The sequence below is a fragment of the Neodiprion pinetum genome, chromosome 7, assembly GCF_021155775.2.
Source record: "Neodiprion pinetum isolate iyNeoPine1 chromosome 7, iyNeoPine1.2, whole genome shotgun sequence".
Lineage (NCBI taxonomy): Eukaryota > Metazoa > Arthropoda > Insecta > Hymenoptera > Diprionidae > Neodiprion > Neodiprion pinetum.
Window position 1 is genome coordinate 1580910 of NC_060238.1, and position 16995 is coordinate 1597904.

General features: G+C 39.7%; 4 protein-coding genes and 1 long non-coding RNA gene across 7 annotated transcripts; 4 read left to right on the top strand and 1 right to left on the bottom strand.

The window, feature by feature from the left end:
• The first annotated feature begins 77 nt into the window (after positions 1–77).
• Positions 78–1663, top strand: LOC124223000 (RAD51 recombinase homolog spn-A). The gene is made up of 2 exons (XM_046634586.2): positions 78–312; positions 480–1663. The coding sequence occupies exons 1-2, from the start codon at positions 217–219 to the stop codon at positions 1413–1415; spliced, it is 1032 nt and encodes a 343-aa protein (XP_046490542.1). The 5' UTR covers positions 78–216; the 3' UTR covers positions 1416–1663.
• A 272-nt stretch (positions 1664–1935) lies between these two features.
• On the top strand, positions 1936–6178 carry DppIII (dipeptidyl peptidase 3). Of its 3 annotated transcripts, none has more exons than XM_046634582.2 (5): positions 1936–1964; positions 2628–2925; positions 3017–3303; positions 3431–4908; positions 5032–6178. In XM_046634582.2, the coding sequence occupies exons 2-5, from the start codon at positions 2647–2649 to the stop codon at positions 5184–5186; spliced, it is 2199 nt and encodes a 732-aa protein (XP_046490538.1). In that variant the 5' UTR covers positions 1936–1964; positions 2628–2646; the 3' UTR covers positions 5187–6178. The 3 variants fall into 3 exon arrangements, with proteins under 3 accessions (XP_046490538.1, XP_046490537.1, XP_046490536.1); XM_046634581.2 differs by lacking the exon at positions 1936–1964 and adding an exon at positions 2036–2217; XM_046634580.2 differs by lacking the exon at positions 1936–1964 and adding an exon at positions 2229–2501.
• Positions 3056–6462, bottom strand: LOC138191238 (uncharacterized). The gene is made up of 2 exons (XR_011177618.1): positions 6108–6462; positions 3056–5150 (listed from the first exon to the last, which is right to left on the bottom strand). It is a non-coding gene; the product is annotated as an uncharacterized lncRNA (long non-coding RNA).
• A 2347-nt stretch (positions 6463–8809) lies between these two features.
• Positions 8810–11968, top strand: LOC124223225 (uncharacterized). The gene is made up of 5 exons (XM_046634998.1): positions 8810–8875; positions 10283–10421; positions 11275–11397; positions 11557–11636; positions 11929–11968. The coding sequence occupies exons 1-4, from the start codon at positions 8852–8854 to the stop codon at positions 11571–11573; spliced, it is 303 nt and encodes a 100-aa protein (XP_046490954.1). The 5' UTR covers positions 8810–8851; the 3' UTR covers positions 11574–11636; positions 11929–11968.
• Positions 11969–15455: 3487 nt separating this feature from the next.
• LOC124223555 (ribosomal RNA processing protein 36 homolog) lies at positions 15456–16829 on the top strand. Its single transcript, XM_046635649.2, has 3 exons — positions 15456–15770; positions 15886–16396; positions 16591–16829. Exons 1-3 carry the CDS (start codon positions 15723–15725, stop codon positions 16731–16733), a joined length of 702 nt encoding a protein of 233 aa, XP_046491605.1. The 5' UTR covers positions 15456–15722; the 3' UTR covers positions 16734–16829.
• Positions 16830–16995: the final 166 nt, after the last annotated feature.

The window sequence follows — 16995 nt, forward strand, 5'->3', positions numbered from 1 at the left end:
TTTTAATCGATGAGCATAGCAGTCTGATTTACCGGTCAAGTCGGTTGACTGAAACAGAACAACAACGTTATCGGACCGTCGGTAATTTTCAGTCGGTATACGTGTTACGTAAATATTATTACGGCGGGAAACAACGTTGTGACCCGACTCGAAATTTGACAGGATCGCGTAGAAGGTTCTTTTTTCGCTTCGTCCAGCAGGCGAAAAATTAATTCAATGTCGGTAACGGCTACGGCAACTACTGCGTCTATCCAGGGCGACGAGGATTTAGAAGAGTTTAATCCACAGGCGAAACTGATAAAGGCTATAGAAGTGAGTAATGAATGCGAAGAAGTGTATTACCCAACCTAACCTAAATCGGCCCAACTGAGGATTAAGTGAACTCTCTCTAACCATAAAATATTCCCGCCTATTAGCTTGTTTTCTCACCGCTCGTCGGAACAAGTATCAAAGTGTAAAATGCATGTTTCTTTTTTCAGGGTAATGGCATTACGGCGGGTGATGTTAAAAAACTGCAGGAAGCGGGTTACTACACTGTCGAGTCAGTGGCGTACACGCCAAAGAAGCAGCTCACCACGATAAAAGGGCTGAGCGAGGCAAAGGTAGAGAAAATACTGGATGCTGCGTACAAGATGGTGGTGATGGGCTTTAAGACTGCAACCGAGATCCATCAGTACAGGGCGAACACTGTGTATCTAACGACAGGATCCGCGGAACTGGACAGGCTCCTGGGTGGAGGGATTGAGACGGGTTCGATAACCGAGATATTCGGGGAATTCCGAACAGGCAAAACGCAGATATGTCATACGCTTGCGGTCAACTGCCAGTTGCCAGTGGACATGGGCGGTGGGGAAGGAAAGTGCCTTTACATCGATACGGAGGGCACATTTCGTCCCGAGAGGATAATCGCAGTAGCTGAACGGTACAAGATCAGCTCCGAGTCTGTTTTGGACAATGTCGCCTGTGCTAGAGCCTTCAATACCGACCACCAGACACAGCTGCTCATTCAAGCTTCTGCGATGATGACAGAGTCTCGATACGCGCTGCTAATTGTCGACAGCGCCACAGGTCTCTATAGAACGGACTATTCGGGTAGGGGGGAATTGTCCGCCAGACAAATGCACCTTGCTAGGTTTCTAAGGATGCTTCTGAGAATTGCCGACGAGCACGGCGTAGCAGTCGTAATAACGAACCAGGTTGTCGCCCAGGTCGACGGCGCGGCCAGTATGTTTGGCGGCGATCAGAAGAAGCCCATCGGCGGTAACATCATCGCTCACGCCAGTACCACAAGATTGTACTTGAGGAAGGGCAGGGGCGAGACTAGAGTTTGCAAAATATATGACTCGCCCTGTCTTCCCGAGAGCGAAGCTATGTTTTCTATAAATTCGGACGGCATTGGGGACGCTAAAGAATAATTTTGATAACGAGTTGACAAAGTTTTGTGATACGATATACTATATAGGATAATATAACTCTAAGATAAAAGATTTAATATTTTTATATATGAGAACGTATTTCTATCGTAGATTGTAATGTTTAATTTATCAGTAATCGTTAAGCAATTTAATTACGATATATAAATAAATAAATGAATAATTCCCCTTGTGTAAAAATTGTTTGATGGGCAGTAATTTAAAATGTGTATTATCAATTAACAAAGAAAACGCAAATGATAAATGAATAAACTTTCTTTGCTTTTTTATAAATCATTTTCATTCGTTATTCCAGAGCCTTGAACATTTTTTAAAATAATCATCTGAACTCCTTAAGCAATTTTATTTATTTATTTATACACGAATAAGCCGATGGAATTATAGACTTTAAAATTTTTTTTTAATTCAAGATTTGAAAATCGAAATCGATTCTTACACACTTGGAATCGATGCTAGAAAAATTCGATTGGTAAATTATCGATACAAAAAAGAGAATTTTTTAGCCATCCTTAATTAATGTCCTTCATCCTGGTGAGTTGTTACCTCTGAAATATATATCCGTGATTGTTATAGGCATACCTCTCATGGGTGTAGTACACATGACACCCGTGCGTGACACAAGCAGCCGGCGAAAATTGCTGTTAGGTTAAGTTATCAATGACGCAATCGTGTCAGTTTTATCATCGCGCATAATTTTGATCCCAGCTCATCGTCGTTCGTTGGGAAGATAAAAAGTATACAACTGTTTGGTGTTAAACGGTCTTGAATAATTCCAGATTTAAAGGTGGAGCCTGTTTCCTTACTTCCGTTAATTTTCAATATTCTTCTCTGTCTAATTGTTCACAATATTTTCTCAATCATCATCATTATGTACAAACGATGCGTGTCGCGAATGTTGCTGCAGCGTAGAGTAAACAATAGCTACATTAGCAGAAAGACAAACACGAGTCGCGCGTACGCCGCGAAAAGTTTAATGAACATGGAGAGGTCGTTTGTTACACGCAAATTCGAGTCAATAACAGACATTAAATGGAGGGTGAATAACGTGAAAAGAGGTTATTGTTTTTGGTGGGTTCACGAAGGATTCAACAATTCTAAAATCTCAACATCACCAGCGTCTTGTGATCTCTCGTCAGCTTACCAACTCTCGAATTCCTCGCTCTCTTATCGAATCAACGTTTTCCTTCTTTTCAGTCAATCTCGTGCTTTCGCAATGACGTCAGACGACTACTCTCACTTCACGCTTCCCAACAACCAGCCAGTCGTCGCCTTAGAATGTGAAACTGCCTTCAACGCTTTGACCACCAAAGAGAAACTCTACGCTCACTATCTCAGCCAGGCTGCCTGGAACGGCGGCCTGATCGTTCTGATTCAAACCTCCGTTGAATCGCCCCTAATATTTGCCCTCCTCCACTCGATCTTTTCCGCCGAGTCGATAGCAGACCTCAAAAAGTCTGCACTTGCTGCCGGAGTGACCGAAGATGAATTTACGGTAACGCAAATAAGGATCTATTTTCTACAAGTATTTCTGCGACCTTGTTAGCCGATCCATACTTTAATCGGTCCCTCCCGCACCTTTTCAGGCATTCCTAGTCTATGCGGCAGGATTTTTATCCAACGCGGGGAACTACAAGTCTTTCGGAGATAGTAAGATCGTGCCAAACTTGAAGAAGACAAAGTTTGAGGCTATTGTCAAGGTCTCCAAGGCTTACTCGCAGAGTTCGCAAGACGTGCAGTCCCTTTGGGATAAAGTAGAAGCGAGGCTCTACTCGCTCAACGACAGGGCCAAGTCGCTCGGCCTCGGCGACAAAGGGACAACGACCTACTTCTCTGCCAACTGCACGACGGAGGATGCTGACCTGGTGAACAGGTTAGATGCTAGATGTTTTAATGGTGTTTCCGTAACAATGCTGGAAAGCAAATTAAGAGAGAAAGCCTAAGGGTATATAGTACTGTATAAGAATAGAACTTATACAGTTGTTGACTTAAAACTAAAGGTTCATGCAGAGCAAGGGATTGGAGTCGTACAACGCGCGGTGCTTTAAGACGGTGCAACCTGCGACTGACGCTGGCAAAAAGGGCTCCGTAACGTACGAGATTAGGCTGGCGTCTGTAATGACTGAGGACGATCCAAAGATTACACTGCCCGAAGAGACGTTCGAAGAGTCCAAGTTCAGGGTAACAAGAGGCGACTACAGCAAGCTGCTCATCCCTGTTGTGGATAACCTGAGAAAAGCGAAGGAGTACGCATCCAACGAGACGGAGAAACAAATGCTGGACAAGTACATCGGTCACTTCAGTAGCGGTTCGCTGAACGAGCACAAGGACGGATCAAGATTTTGGATCAAGGACAAGGGGCCGGCTATAGAAACGTACATCGGGTTCATAGAGACGTACAGAGACCCTGCAGGCCAGCGGGGTGAGTTCGAAGGGTTTGTAGCGATGGTGAACAGCGAGATGTCCCAGAAGTTCACTACGCTCGTCAACAGGGCGGAGGAACTACTGAAAAGGCTACCCTGGGGCCAGGACTTTGAGAAGGATGAGTTCCTGCGGCCGGACTTTACCAGTTTGGACGTCTTGACTTTCGCCGGGTCAGGCATTCCCGCCGGTATAAACATACCCAACTATGACGAGATCCGACAGTCAGAGGGGTTCAAGAACGTCTCCTTGGGAAACGTCATACCCGCGAACATGAAGCAGGACGTAATACCGTTTCTGTCCGACGAAGACCAGGTGCTACTGAACAAGTTCAGGATCCAGAGCTTCGAGGTGCAGGTCGGACTCCACGAGCTTCTTGGTCACGGCAGTGGGAAGCTCTTCAGAAAGCTGCCCTCCGACAAGTTCAACTTCGATATTGAGCGTGTGAAGAATCCGCTCAATGGGGAGCCGATCACAAAGTATTTCAATGAGGGTGAAACGTACGATTCTAAGTTCGGCGCTATGGGTTCCACCTATGAGGAGTGCCGGGCCGAAGCTGTTGGCTTGTATCTCAGCCTGGAGAAGGACATAATAAAAATATTTGGGTACGAAGGACAGGATGCGGATGATATAATATATGTAAACTGGCTCAGTCTATTGTGGAACGGGTGTGCGAAGGCACTCGAGATGTATCAGCCGTCAACGAAGAAGTGGCTTCAAGCGCATTCGCAGGCGCGTTACGTCCTGCTCAGAGTTTGCCTAGAAGCGGGAGAGGGACTGATCAACGTTGTGGAAAGCGAGCCGGGCAAGAACCTGAGGATTGTTTTGGACAGAAGCAAGATAGCCACGGTCGGAAAGACCGCGATCGGACAATTTCTCACAAAGTTACAAGTCTATAAGAGCACGGGTGACGTTGAAGCAGCTAAAGCCATGTACGACAAGTATAGTGAGGTCCCTGAATCCGGGTTTAAGCCCTGGGCACTTTGGAGAAAAATTGTTCTTGATCATAAACAGCCGAGGAAAATATTCGTTCAGTCTAACACATTTGTGAATAGTGGTAAGTATCGGTTTGAGAAGTTAGTTTCAATGCTTTTTAACTATGGAACGTCCACAGATTTATATTCTTGCGACGGATTGATAATAGCTTAATGACTAATTACCCATTCTTCAATTTTTCCAGATGCTAGTAAACCACTCAGCGGCGTTACGCTGAAAAACTACGAGCCGACGTTTGATGGGTTGATAGAGTCTTGGGTTGATCGTTTCCCGTCTACCGAGGTGACCACGACCCTTCTCGAACTGTGGGCAAAAGACCAGAAATACTTTTCGGAATAGGAAAAAGAACGCGGCTGCAAAATTTGCGTCAATTCAGGGTGTTGCATGTGATGCAGTAGTATCGATAAGTACCACTGATGTATACACATTTTTCGACCTTTTTTTTTAACGGATGTGGTTTCTTGGTGTCGAAGGTCTTCTCGGAACTAAAATTTTTTATACTTAAGAATGTATGTACATAACAAAAGTATTGCACTAACTAACAAAACAAGAACGGTTGACATGAATTGAAGCAAAGACAAAGGGAACAAGATTATGGCAAGAAACACTGGCAAATTCCTACCACTATTATTGTTCTACTTACTTACAGATACATCAAACACCACTGAAAATCAGTCAATTACATATAAATAGCAAACAGAAACCTACGTAAATTATTTGTATCCGGTATTGAAGCCTCAGTCGTCATCGTCATCTTTCCAAAGCGCTGAAACGTCAATCACATCATCGACGCTGTATTAATTGACCTTCGACATTGAGAAATCACGCCCGTACCGCTAATGTCTAACAATTATAAGAATAAGGGCTGCGCGGGTACTGAAATTCTTCGGGTCGGGTCGGGACAAATCTATCAGTTTCAAAGTTGGGTTCGTGAGATTTTTGGGATTCTTGAAAAACTGGAAATCCTCGAAAAGATCAGGGTTCTCGAAATCAGTTTTGTGGAAGTTTTCGGTATTCCTGGATCTCCCGATAAAAGATGATATACTTTTTACAGAAAATATTGACGCCATTTAGATATACTATTTACTATGAGTATTTAGTATCGGTCTAATTTTATAAATATTAGTAATTTGGTTAAAACCTGATCCGACACTAACCCGTCCCGAACCCGAACTTTTTTTCCCAACATTTCGGGAATCCGCATAGCCCCAATAAGAATAGTGATAACATTAAATAACAGTAAGTATATAAAATACTTACAAAACAGTTTTATACAATATTGTATCAAATGAAATATTGATAACATTAATAATTATCTCGTTGTATTTTTATCCGTTCCGGCTCACGATCTTCTGAAACCTTTCCTCAATCACAACAAGAGTGAATTGTCTGTTCGTGGTTTGTATAAAAATAATTTTTGTTAGTTAAATATCGAATACTCAAATTGGTTAAGGGAATTCAAATAGAAAATATTAGGGGGTGTCATCTCTTAGTAGAATCTTGAAATATAATGAGGTATGTATGAAACAAATGTTTGGAATCAATTTTCGAGGTGACTAGACGGTAAGAGCTAGTCCATAAGCCATTTATATCGTATACCCCGTACACAACGGGTGCGGATACGTTGCCGTCATTTTTTCTGCATCAGTAATTAGTTCCGGCAACCTACCGCGAGCGTCGCTACTGCGCGGTATCTTCTACTATCTTCAGGGCTTCCACGGTATTCTGGAACGCCGTGAAATTCGAACGAGTTGGCGTCGCATCCTGCGCTGCGAATTTGTGTAATTTTGAGCTGAATTTAATGGTTTTTCGTAATTAACTCGATTCGTGGGGCTGCACTTGGTAAGGAATCGCTAAATAAACATTTCAAAGTCACTCAGAGCTGTATTTTAATCGTAAATCAGCAACTTTTTTTTTCTTTTTTCAACGGCAAACAAATGACTATCTATCGAAGTTTGGTCGTTCCTTTTGTGCACCGGAGATGTTACACCGGGACTAAATTCGTAAATATTTTCGGGATATTCGTAAAGAAATCATTTGTTGGATGTGCTATTTATTCTAGAACGTTCCGTTTTCGTTTTGTTGTGATTATTTCGGGTCTAGAAGTGATATACGATCGCTACAGCGACATACTGAAGTATTCAATCTTGTTTTCACAAAGCCGTTCATCATTGTTCTTCACAGATTGCGTGTGGCGTCGTTTATAGTACGAATTGCGTGTGAATTATGCGATAGAAACAGCAAATACAAACCCTTCGACACGGTATAACTGTTGTTTCGAATTTTCAACAGGCATATGAGCGAGCTCCAGAGCTGAAAGCTATCGACTTTACGAGGGTGAAAATCATCGCGATCGAAGCCAGTGATGGCTTGGGGTCGACACTGAGAGGTGATTTGGCCGATGCTACATTTTCGAAACATCGAGCGATCGGTAAATATTGCATGTGAATTGTTGATGTGTCGAGATGCTGGTTTCTTTACCTCTGATTTTATACGTAAATGCAGTGAAATATTTTCGTTGTAGAGTCTCTTTCACTCTCAAATGTTTTGAAATACCGATAATTCGGCCTTAAGCTTGACACTGCGAAATGTTAAATACATTTTCCTCCCTGCAAGCAGCGAATCTCACTTTTCGCCTTGACAGGCCGCAGGCAACCCGGTATACGAGCACTGTCGTAACGAAATTTTCAAATTATTATCTTCAATATGGGGAGAAATAATCGGACGAATTATCAAATTTGACAATTGTATCGCTAGAAATGATATCGTTTTGTCGAAAAATACACTTTCTGTGGGCATACATTTTGTAGATTGTATTGTTGTTCAGTTCAGAATTTTACACCGAAGATTGCCACACTATTTCCTGTACGTGAAAAAAATTGCAAACCAGGTTTTTTTTTGGCTTTATGGTTATAAACTAGAAAAAATATGTGACATCAGTAAATGTCCGCTGCTTTTTCACTCTTTATTGCTTATTGCACGCATTCAAATTTGCGGTCAAATTTTACTCACGTGCGTCTTTAAGGTAGCCAGTCTTCAATGTCAAACGCGTGTCCCTGTTCTTTGCGTCGAAAATCTTTATCGTCTATTCGTGTCTCTCGTTTTAGTAGATAAAAAATGAATATTCAAAGAAAACCATATCGTCTGGCTTGAGAAAAATGGCACACTAATCGGTATAATTTAACATATTAAGATCATGCATGTGTCGAATATTACATTCATATACGGATTGCGGAAATGAAATATATATTCACAAAATGTTGTGCCTTTTTATCTGATTACAGAAATAAACTGTAGCAAGATTGATCACGGTTATCGAATATTTGAGTCTAGTCATCTAAGGAATTTGGATACTGGAAAACAGAATGCAGTAGCTGAGCGGGCCACAATTTATAAATCGCGTAAAGGTACACGTTCGAGATCATTTTTTATTGCATTATCATGCTATTTTCACTGTAAGAAAGTTGCTCATCATACACGAAAACCATAATAATATTTGAATGCTCTGTGTATTGATTTTAAAAATAAAGTAACATTAAACGTCATTGTTTTTTATCTGATGACAGGAACAGACCGCATTTAAGAAAGATCCGGACGATCGTGGACATATGCCACTGCATTCAATGTATGAAGCAGCAAGCAAGAGGTGAGAACCGATATGATTTTGAATTGCCATGTCGCTTTTAATCACCGATGATTGTAGCATATGATTTTGACGAAAATTGAATTCTGCTAAATTACTCGATGCTTTCACTTGATATTTGCGCTTGGTTGTTAAGCTTTTTGTTATTCAATTCTCCAGTTAATTTACCAGTAGGTCAAGAGTCACTGAAGTGTTGCGAAGGAAAATTTTTTTTTCGTTAAGACAATCTGTACAGTGACATGAAATTTGATCCGTGTGTATGGTGGAAGTAATGTTCTGTTATATTTTTATCACAGTGTGAAAAGTGCAACGATTCAAAATTAAACTTGGATAGATGATAGATAGCTACTTCGACTAAAGTATGCAATGGAGCAACCTGGAGAAGGTAAGAATACTCATTCCAATAATAGTTCGATAATTTAAGGGAGGCTTGTGCATCTGCAAATGTACCAATCTGGAGTAGGGGTCGTAGAAGCATGAGATTTTTTTAAAAAATGACGTTGTAATTTTATGTAACATCCGATGAATAAGCATGGAAATAAACAATGATAATAGTAGATTTAAGAACTGAAAATCGGCAGTATACTTCGTGTCGGTACCGTTCGCTAAATTAATTCGAGTTTCTTGTTTTGTTTTGATCGTCAAAAAACCTGATCCGACACTAACCCGTCCCGAACCCGAACTTTTTTTCCCAACATTTCGGGAATCTACACAGCCCCAATAAGAATAGTGATAACATTAAATAACAGTAAGTATATAAAATGCTTACAAAACAATTTTATACACTATTGTTTCGAAAGAAATATTGATAACATTAATAATTATCTCGGTGTATTGTCTTGTAATCATCTCCAACCTTTCCTCAGTCGTACCAAGAGTGTGAATTGTCTTTTCGTGGTTTGTATAAAAATAATTTTTGTTAGTTAAATATCGAACGCTCAATTGGTTAAGGGAATTCAAATAGAAAATATTAGGGGGTGTCATCTCTTAGTAGAATCTTGAAATATAATGAGATATGTATGGAACAAATGTTTGGAATCAATTTTCGAGGTGACTAGACGGTAAGAGCTAGTCCATAAGCCATTTATATCGTATACCCCGTACACAACGAGTGCGGATACGTTACCGTCATTTTTTCTGCATCGGTAATTAGTTCCGGCAACCTACCGCGAGCGTCGCTACTGCGCGGTATCTTCTACTATCTTCAGGGCTTCCACGGTATTCTGGAACGCCGTGAAATTCGAACGAGTTGGCGTCGCATCCTGCGCTGCGAATTTGTGTAATTTTGAGCTGAATTTAATGGTTTTTCGTAATTAACTCGATTCGTGGGGCTGCACTTGGTAAGGAATCGTTAAATAAACATTTCAAAGTCACTCAGAGTTGTATTTTAATTTCGTAAATCAGCAACTTTTTTTTTCTTTTTTCAACGGCAAACAAATGACTATCTATCGAAGTTTGGTCGTTCCTTTTGTGCACCGGAGATGTTACACCGGGACTAAATTCGTAAATATTTTCGGGATATTCGTAAAGAAATCATTTGTTGGATGTGCTATTTATTCTAGAACGTTCCGTTTTCGTTTTGTTGTGATTATTTCGGGTCTAGAAGTGATATACGATCGCTACAGCGACATACTGAAGTATTCAATCTTGTTTTCACAAAGCCGTTCATTATTGTTCTTCACAGATTGCGTGTGGCGTCGTTTATAGCACGAATTGCGTGTGAATTATGCGATAGAAACAGCAAATACAAACCCTTCGACACGGTATAACTGTTGTTTCGAATTTTCAACAGGCATATGAGCGAGCTCCAGAGCTGAAAGCTATCGACTTTACGAGGGTGAAAATCATCGCGATCGAAGCCAGTGATGGCTTGGGGTCGACACTGAGAGGTGATTTGGCCGATGCTACATTTTCGAAACATCGAGCGATCGGTAAATATTGCATGTGAATTGTTGATGTGTCGAGATGCTGGTTTCTTTACCTCTGATTTTATACGTAAATGCAGTGAAATATTTTCGTTGTAGAGTCTCTTTCACTCTCAAATGTTTTGAAATACCGATAATTCGGCCTTAAGCTTGACACTGCGAAATGTTAAATACATTTTCCTCCCTGCAAGCAGCGAATCTCACTTTTCGCCTTGACAGGCCGCAGGCAACCCGGTATACGAGCACTGTCGTAACGAAATTTTCAAATTATTATCTTCAATATGGGGAGAAATAATCGGACGAATTATCAAATTTGACAATTGTATCGCTAGAAATGATATCGTTTTGTCGAAAAATACACTTTCTGTGGGCATACATTTTGTAGATTGTATTGTTGTTCAGTTCAGAATTTTACACCGAAGATTGCCACACTATTTCCTGTACGTGAAAAAAATTGCAAACCAGGTTTTTTTTTGGCTTTATGGTTATAAACTAGAAAAAATATGTGACATCAGTAAATGTCCGCTGCTTTTTCACTCTTTATTGCTTATTGCACGCATTCAAATTTGCGGTCAAATTTTACTCACGTGCGTCTTTAAGGTAGCCAGTCTTCAATGTCAAACGCGTGTCCCTGTTCTTTGCGTCGAAAATCTTTATCGTCTATTCGTGTCTCTCGTTTTAGTAGATAAAAAATGAATATTCAAAGAAAACCATATCGTCTGGCTTGAGAAAAATGGCACACTAATCGGTATAATTTAACATATTAAGATCATGCATGTGTCGAATATTACATTCATATACGGATTGCGGAAATGAAATATATATTCACAAAATGTTGTGCCTTTTTATCTGATTACAGAAATAAACTGTAGCAAGATTGATCACGGTTATCGAATATTTGAGTCTAGTCATCTAAGGAATTTGGATACTGGAAAACAGAATGCAGTAGCTGAGCGGGCCACAATTTATAAATCGCGTAAAGGTACACGTTCGAGATCATTTTTTATTGCATTATCATGCTATTTTCACTGTAAGAAAGTTGCTCATCATACACGAAAACCATAATAATATTTGAATGCTCTGTGTATTGATTTTAAAAATAAAGTAACATTAAACGTCATTGTTTTTTATCTGATGACAGGAACAGACCGCATTTAAGAAAGATCCGGACGATCGTGGACATATGCCACTGCATTCAATGTATGAAGCAGCAAGCAAGAGGTGAGAACCGATATGATTTTGAATTGCCATGTCGCTTTTAATCACCGATGATTGTAGCATCTGATTTTGACGAAAATTGAATTCTACTAAATTACTCGATGCTTTCACTTGATATTTGCACTTGGTTGTTAAGCTTTTTGTTATTCAATTCTCCAGTTAATTTACCAGTAGGTCAAGAATCACTGAAGTATTGCGTAGGAAAATTTTTTTTCCCTAAGACAATCTGTACAGTGACATGAAATTTGATCCGTGTGTATGGTGGAAGTAATGTTCTGTTATATTTTTATCACAGTGTGAAAAGTGCGACGATTTAAAATGCAACTTGGATAGATGATAGATAACCACTTCGACTAAAGTGTGCAATGGAGCAACCTGGAGAAGGTAAGGATACTCATTTTAATAATAGTTCGATAATTTAAGGGAGGCTTGTACATCTGCAAATGTACCAATCAGGAGGAGGGGTCGTAGAAGCATGAGGTTTTTTGAAAAAATGACGTTGTGACCTTACGTAACATGCGATGAATAAGCATGGAAACAAACAATTATAATAGTAGATTTAAGAACTGAAAATCAGCAATATATTTCGTGTTGGTACTAAACTAATTCAAGTTTATTGTTTTGTTTTTTTCCAGAATTAAGCAGAGGCATCCAAGTGACTTCTCCATTACTTGGCAACGTTGGTGAGTTTGCATGTGTTTGGGTTATTGGTGTATTTCCCTGGGATTTCCCCATCACGTGGCGTGGCGGTAACAATTGTTACACAAATCTTCGATTTCTCAACTGGGTAGGCTCATTCGCGATCCCGACGGTGCTTGATTTCAAATTGAATCACTTTTTTGCAACTGATTTCACCATAGCTTCCATAAATTTAAAATTTCTGCACGTTGTTGAGAGCGGAATGAGCATCGCGACAGGTAACCATCGCTTACTCGGCATTCGTGGGATCAAATTATGTTTAGTTAGGTACTGCAGATGAAACAATTTACGTTTGAGTTTAATAATGCTGTCGTTTAAGCGGTGGATTCACCTGAGATTTCATTCTATTCACACGATTGCTTGATCGATACAATTTCAAAGTTTGGCATAACGTAAAGTATGTACGTTCTTAATTAAATTGCATGCAATATATCCTAAATCATTTCGAATTTTTGATCAGCCAGCAAGTATCAATCAACTGCAGACTTAGCTCGCTTAGATAAATGCTGATGAGCATGTAGGATGTTTCTATATACCATTTTACAAAATGTTAATGTACCATTAGTACTCCAGCATAGTTGGAATAATACATCATACGTTAAAAAAATAACGATTCCCTATTATATCATCTGTCAAGTCAAGTTCTTTTCCGAATTAGTTATATTTTTCGAATTTTCTCAAACTTTTGACAATCATTTTATTGAAATAAGCATCTAACGTTGCATCATTTTACGCATGTCACTATTTTCAACAACGTTGTATATCAGCTGGGTGACTGTATGGTACCGAAACATTTTTCTCCCTACAGGTAATTAACCGAAAAGTAAGTCACAGTGACCACGGCGCGAATGAGTAACAGAATGATGTGTGTTGGAGAGAATGGAGAATCGTATAGATCGAATATAGGTAACCGGGTAGGTAAGATGGTTTTTTTTTTGGGATTCGTCGCGGGGCTTATGAATGTGCGTGTGAGTGTCTCTCTTCAAAACATTTCCGTTGGGTGGTTCAGTTGGGAATCAGGCGAGGGTAGGAAGGTCGCGATGTACCGCGATGTTACTAACTTTTGTATTCCACAGCGTCAAACGATCACACAAATTTCTCCCCTTCAACATTTGTAAGCCTTCAAATTCAATGAGGTTCAATTTACAATTTTTTGGTCACTCTGCAACCATTTTTCAAACGGCGTTAAATTTCATTGTTCATTTATTATCAGTCACGATGTGTTATTCCATTAATATCTGTGATCGTCTGAATGGGCAAAACGCGTCTCTGGATCATCTATCGCGTTTCGTGGTACGCTAGATGAGGAGAGACGCTGAGCTCGAAGACGTCGCGTCGAAGAGGACCGCCGACCGCCACGCCACACATTAATGCATGCCCTCCAACCTCCCTCCCGGACTTGACCCGCATCTCGGAAGAACAATCCGCATCGCGACGCGTCGGATTCGAAAAGACGCGGATGCGGATTGGGTTTCTGCAGAATTTTGCGACAAGTCCTAGTGATGTAAGGTTTTTTTACTCGATACTCTTCGGTTTTAAGTGAAAACGTGGCATTTGCAAGCCCGCGTTCAATGTGTGGATATAAAAATCGGGGGATGTATGTACGTACATTTGGGTGATCCTTACTTAGGGTGTTGATGATTTTTTTTCAGGCCACCCCCCAAATCAACTATAAATAATTCAAAAACAATTTCCTAATTCTTTCAGATTTTTATATCAATTCTAACCCGTGCCTGTAAATGGATGGATATCACCATTTAAAATACACTTGTTTCGGATACATTCTCAGCATATATTTTATTGTAAGAGTAACGATGTTCGAATCAATCTGTAATTGCGAAGATTTAGCGAGTATTAGTGCTACTATCTGAGAAAAAATTCACATCATCATACCAACCAATCTCGACGAATCGCACATCCTAGAAATTTGACTTTTTTTTTTTATTTATAAGAAATGCAATTGTCTATATTACCTGGTATGATGATGTGAATTTTTTCTCAGATAGTAGCACTCATGCTCGCTAGAATCTCACATTCATGGAGTTTTTCGAACATTATTACTCTTACAGTAAAATATATACTAAGAACGTGTCCGAAACACGTGTATTTTAAATTGGGAAATCGTTCCTCTTACAGGCAGGGGTTACAGTTGATGTAAAAATTTGAAAAAAATTGTGAATTGTTTTTGAATTATTTATAGTTGATTTGGTGGGGTGATCCGGAATAAATTCGTCAACATTCTAAACGAGAACCACCCTAACGTACATACATGGGGTAGTCTACGTAATGAGTGATAGTGAAGAATCTTGTCGTAAGTATTCATGAAATATATTCGAAATGTACAAAAATATGTCATTTTACTGTTAATATTTTTAATGTTTCAGGGCAACAAAACAATTTCTTCACAAGTATACTGATTGTGAGAAATGTAACGGGGTACTCAGTAGGTCCATCAAAATATTGACGTCACTGATCTCTGACAGAAAACTTTGATGCGGATGTTAAATTGGGCTCGTCATATTTTCCGTCAGTGTAAGTTTCACTTTGGTCATCGTGCTGGTCGTACCTTTGTCTGTTTCGGCTGATCAATTTTTCCCTATCTCATATAATGTTGAGGTTTGTCATGTCCTGAGCTCATTACTTTCTCGTCTGTTTCAGCCTGTGCCTACGGATTTCGCGATGGAGTTGGCACTCGCTGTGATTACGAAGTAGGTATAGTCAAATTTATTAGCTGTAGTGTTTAATGATTTTGTTGCACTTGTTGATTGTTTTTGTGACGTAGTTTCATTTCGAATAGTTCATAATCCATTATATGGATACTGTTTTATGAGTTGCGTCCGCTTGGAATTTCACTGCAGAATTTTGCAATGCCGGGTGCAAATTTTGTTAATCTTTATTCTTTTGTATGTGCGTACGTTGAAAATTCGTTGAGTGTTATTCATCGATAGAACGTTTCTAAGGGTCACTTAATCCTAACTCAACTATCAACAGTTGATCTTCTCCCACCTTAAAATATCAGTTTTGAAATAACCCCGCCGTCCCTACTAGTTTTTAAGTTTTATCCGTTCGGCCTCAAATCAGGCCCTTTTCTGAAACGATATTGCGAAATCTTAAGTCAGCATTTCCGTTCAGCGACATAATCATTTAACGCGCAAATACGGACTTCTTATTGGCTAAATGAAACGCGATGCGATACGGCAAAGGGTTTCGCAGTTTTTAGCCAATGACGCTGCGATGAAACACACCGTAAAGATCAGAAACTGAAGAGTGAAGTAAACAGTAAATAGGTTATGCTACATAACCTAGTCGTCGGGTTACTTCAAGTTATTTCCAGTGTTTCTACAGAGTTGAAAAAATTTGTCAGCAAGTTTTCGAGGAGAAATAAGAAAAATGGCATCGAACGAAGAAAACGTCATCGTCGAGGAAGACGCTGACCGGGTAAAAATTCTATCGTTGTTTTAGAATTTTATTCGACATTATGTATATCGCAGTAGGTTTTAATGCCGTAAAGTACGTTAGCAATCGAATTATAACTGAATTTTCCCATTATCAGGTGAAAATCCGCGAGGAATTATCAACAATGAGCTTCGAGGATTTGCAAAAATTGAAGCAAAAGCTTGGCACGAAGGTTTACAACGAGGCAATGTTCGGAGCGAGTCGCAGGAAGAAGACCGACTTCAAAAGAGAAAACAAGAATCGGCCTCGCGAGACGACGTCGAAGCTCCAGGTGCCGAGGTTCAAGGAAATCGTACCCGTAAAGAAAAAAATTGTCAGAGACCCACGGTACGACAGTCTGTGCGGAACGTTTAACGAGAAGGCATTTAAAAATTCGTATAAATTTCTCAATGGTATCGTGGAAAATGACATCAAAGCGCTGAAGAAGGAACTTGACGAAACCGAGGATCCCAAGATGATCAAAAAGATAAAATACCTAATTCAAAGGCTCGAGAACCGACAGAGGGAAGAAAAGAGACGAGAAATAAAGGAGCTCAGAGTAGCTGAAGAGAAACAGGAGAAAATCGAGACTCTTAAACGCGGCGAGAAGCCAGTTTTCAAAAAGAAATGTACGCTTGCAAGTTTTCTAGTTGATTAATATGTCCTCATTGGATTCTTTTCCTCAATTTTAAATCAGACTATCGATTCCTAATATCGCCCACATCGTTTTACTGTTATTAGAACGGTAGACGGAGCGTTTCGTGCTCATGTTTATATTCATATTTGTAGTGACCTGATTAACTTAGATCCGATATTCTTTCAGCCGAGAAACGAGTGCTCGAATTGGTGAGTCAATACGAGGAATTGAAGAAATCTGGAAAATTGAAAAAGCACATCGAACGTTTGCGCAAAAAGAACGCCAGCAAAGACAGAAAGAAACTCTCTATACAGGATACGGAACGATGAATATATACGGTTATTATTAATACTACTGTTATTATTATTATTATTATTATTGATATATCACTGTTGTTCACATTTTTGAATAAAAAAAAAATCTCCACGTACATTATTTTACTTGTGAATTTTATTTCGGAAAATTGGGAAATTGGGCTCGGGTTTATGTAACGATCGCTTTGCGTTACGTGTTAATTAACGCATCGCACGAATAATATAGAAAACATGTCTATTAATTATGTATTTTTTATTTAACATCAAAAGTAATGAC

What these genes read in the sequence shown, in the direction of transcription:
- LOC124223000 (XM_046634586.2), top strand. Translation starts at nt 217, where the DNA reads ATGTCGGTAACGGCTACGGCAACTACTGCGTCTATCCAGGGCGACGAG. An exon ending in AACTGATAAAGGCTATAGAA is followed by an intron (nt 313 to 479) that starts GTGAGTAATGAA and finishes TTCTTTTTTCAG; the next exon opens with GGTAATGGCATTACGGCGGG.
- DppIII (XM_046634580.2), top strand. Translation starts at nt 2,302, where the DNA reads ATGTACAAACGATGCGTGTCGCGAATGTTGCTGCAGCGTAGAGTAAAC. An exon ending in AAAAGAGGTTATTGTTTTTG is followed by an intron (nt 2,502 to 2,627) that starts GTGGGTTCACGA and finishes CCTTCTTTTCAG; the next exon opens with TCAATCTCGTGCTTTCGCAA. An exon ending in TAACACATTTGTGAATAGTG is followed by an intron (nt 4,909 to 5,031) that starts GTAAGTATCGGT and finishes CAATTTTTCCAG; the next exon opens with ATGCTAGTAAACCACTCAGC.
- LOC124223225 (XM_046634998.1), top strand. Translation starts at nt 8,852, where the DNA reads ATGCAATGGAGCAACCTGGAGAAG. An exon ending in AATGGAGCAACCTGGAGAAG is followed by an intron (nt 8,876 to 10,282) that starts GTAAGAATACTC and finishes AATTTTCAACAG; the next exon opens with GCATATGAGCGAGCTCCAGA. An exon ending in TTCGAAACATCGAGCGATCG is followed by an intron (nt 10,422 to 11,274) that starts GTAAATATTGCA and finishes ATCTGATTACAG; the next exon opens with AAATAAACTGTAGCAAGATT.
- LOC124223555 (XM_046635649.2), top strand. Translation starts at nt 15,723, where the DNA reads ATGGCATCGAACGAAGAAAACGTCATCGTCGAGGAAGACGCTGACCGG. An exon ending in TCGAGGAAGACGCTGACCGG is followed by an intron (nt 15,771 to 15,885) that starts GTAAAAATTCTA and finishes TCCCATTATCAG; the next exon opens with GTGAAAATCCGCGAGGAATT. An exon ending in GCCAGTTTTCAAAAAGAAAT is followed by an intron (nt 16,397 to 16,590) that starts GTACGCTTGCAA and finishes ATATTCTTTCAG; the next exon opens with CCGAGAAACGAGTGCTCGAA.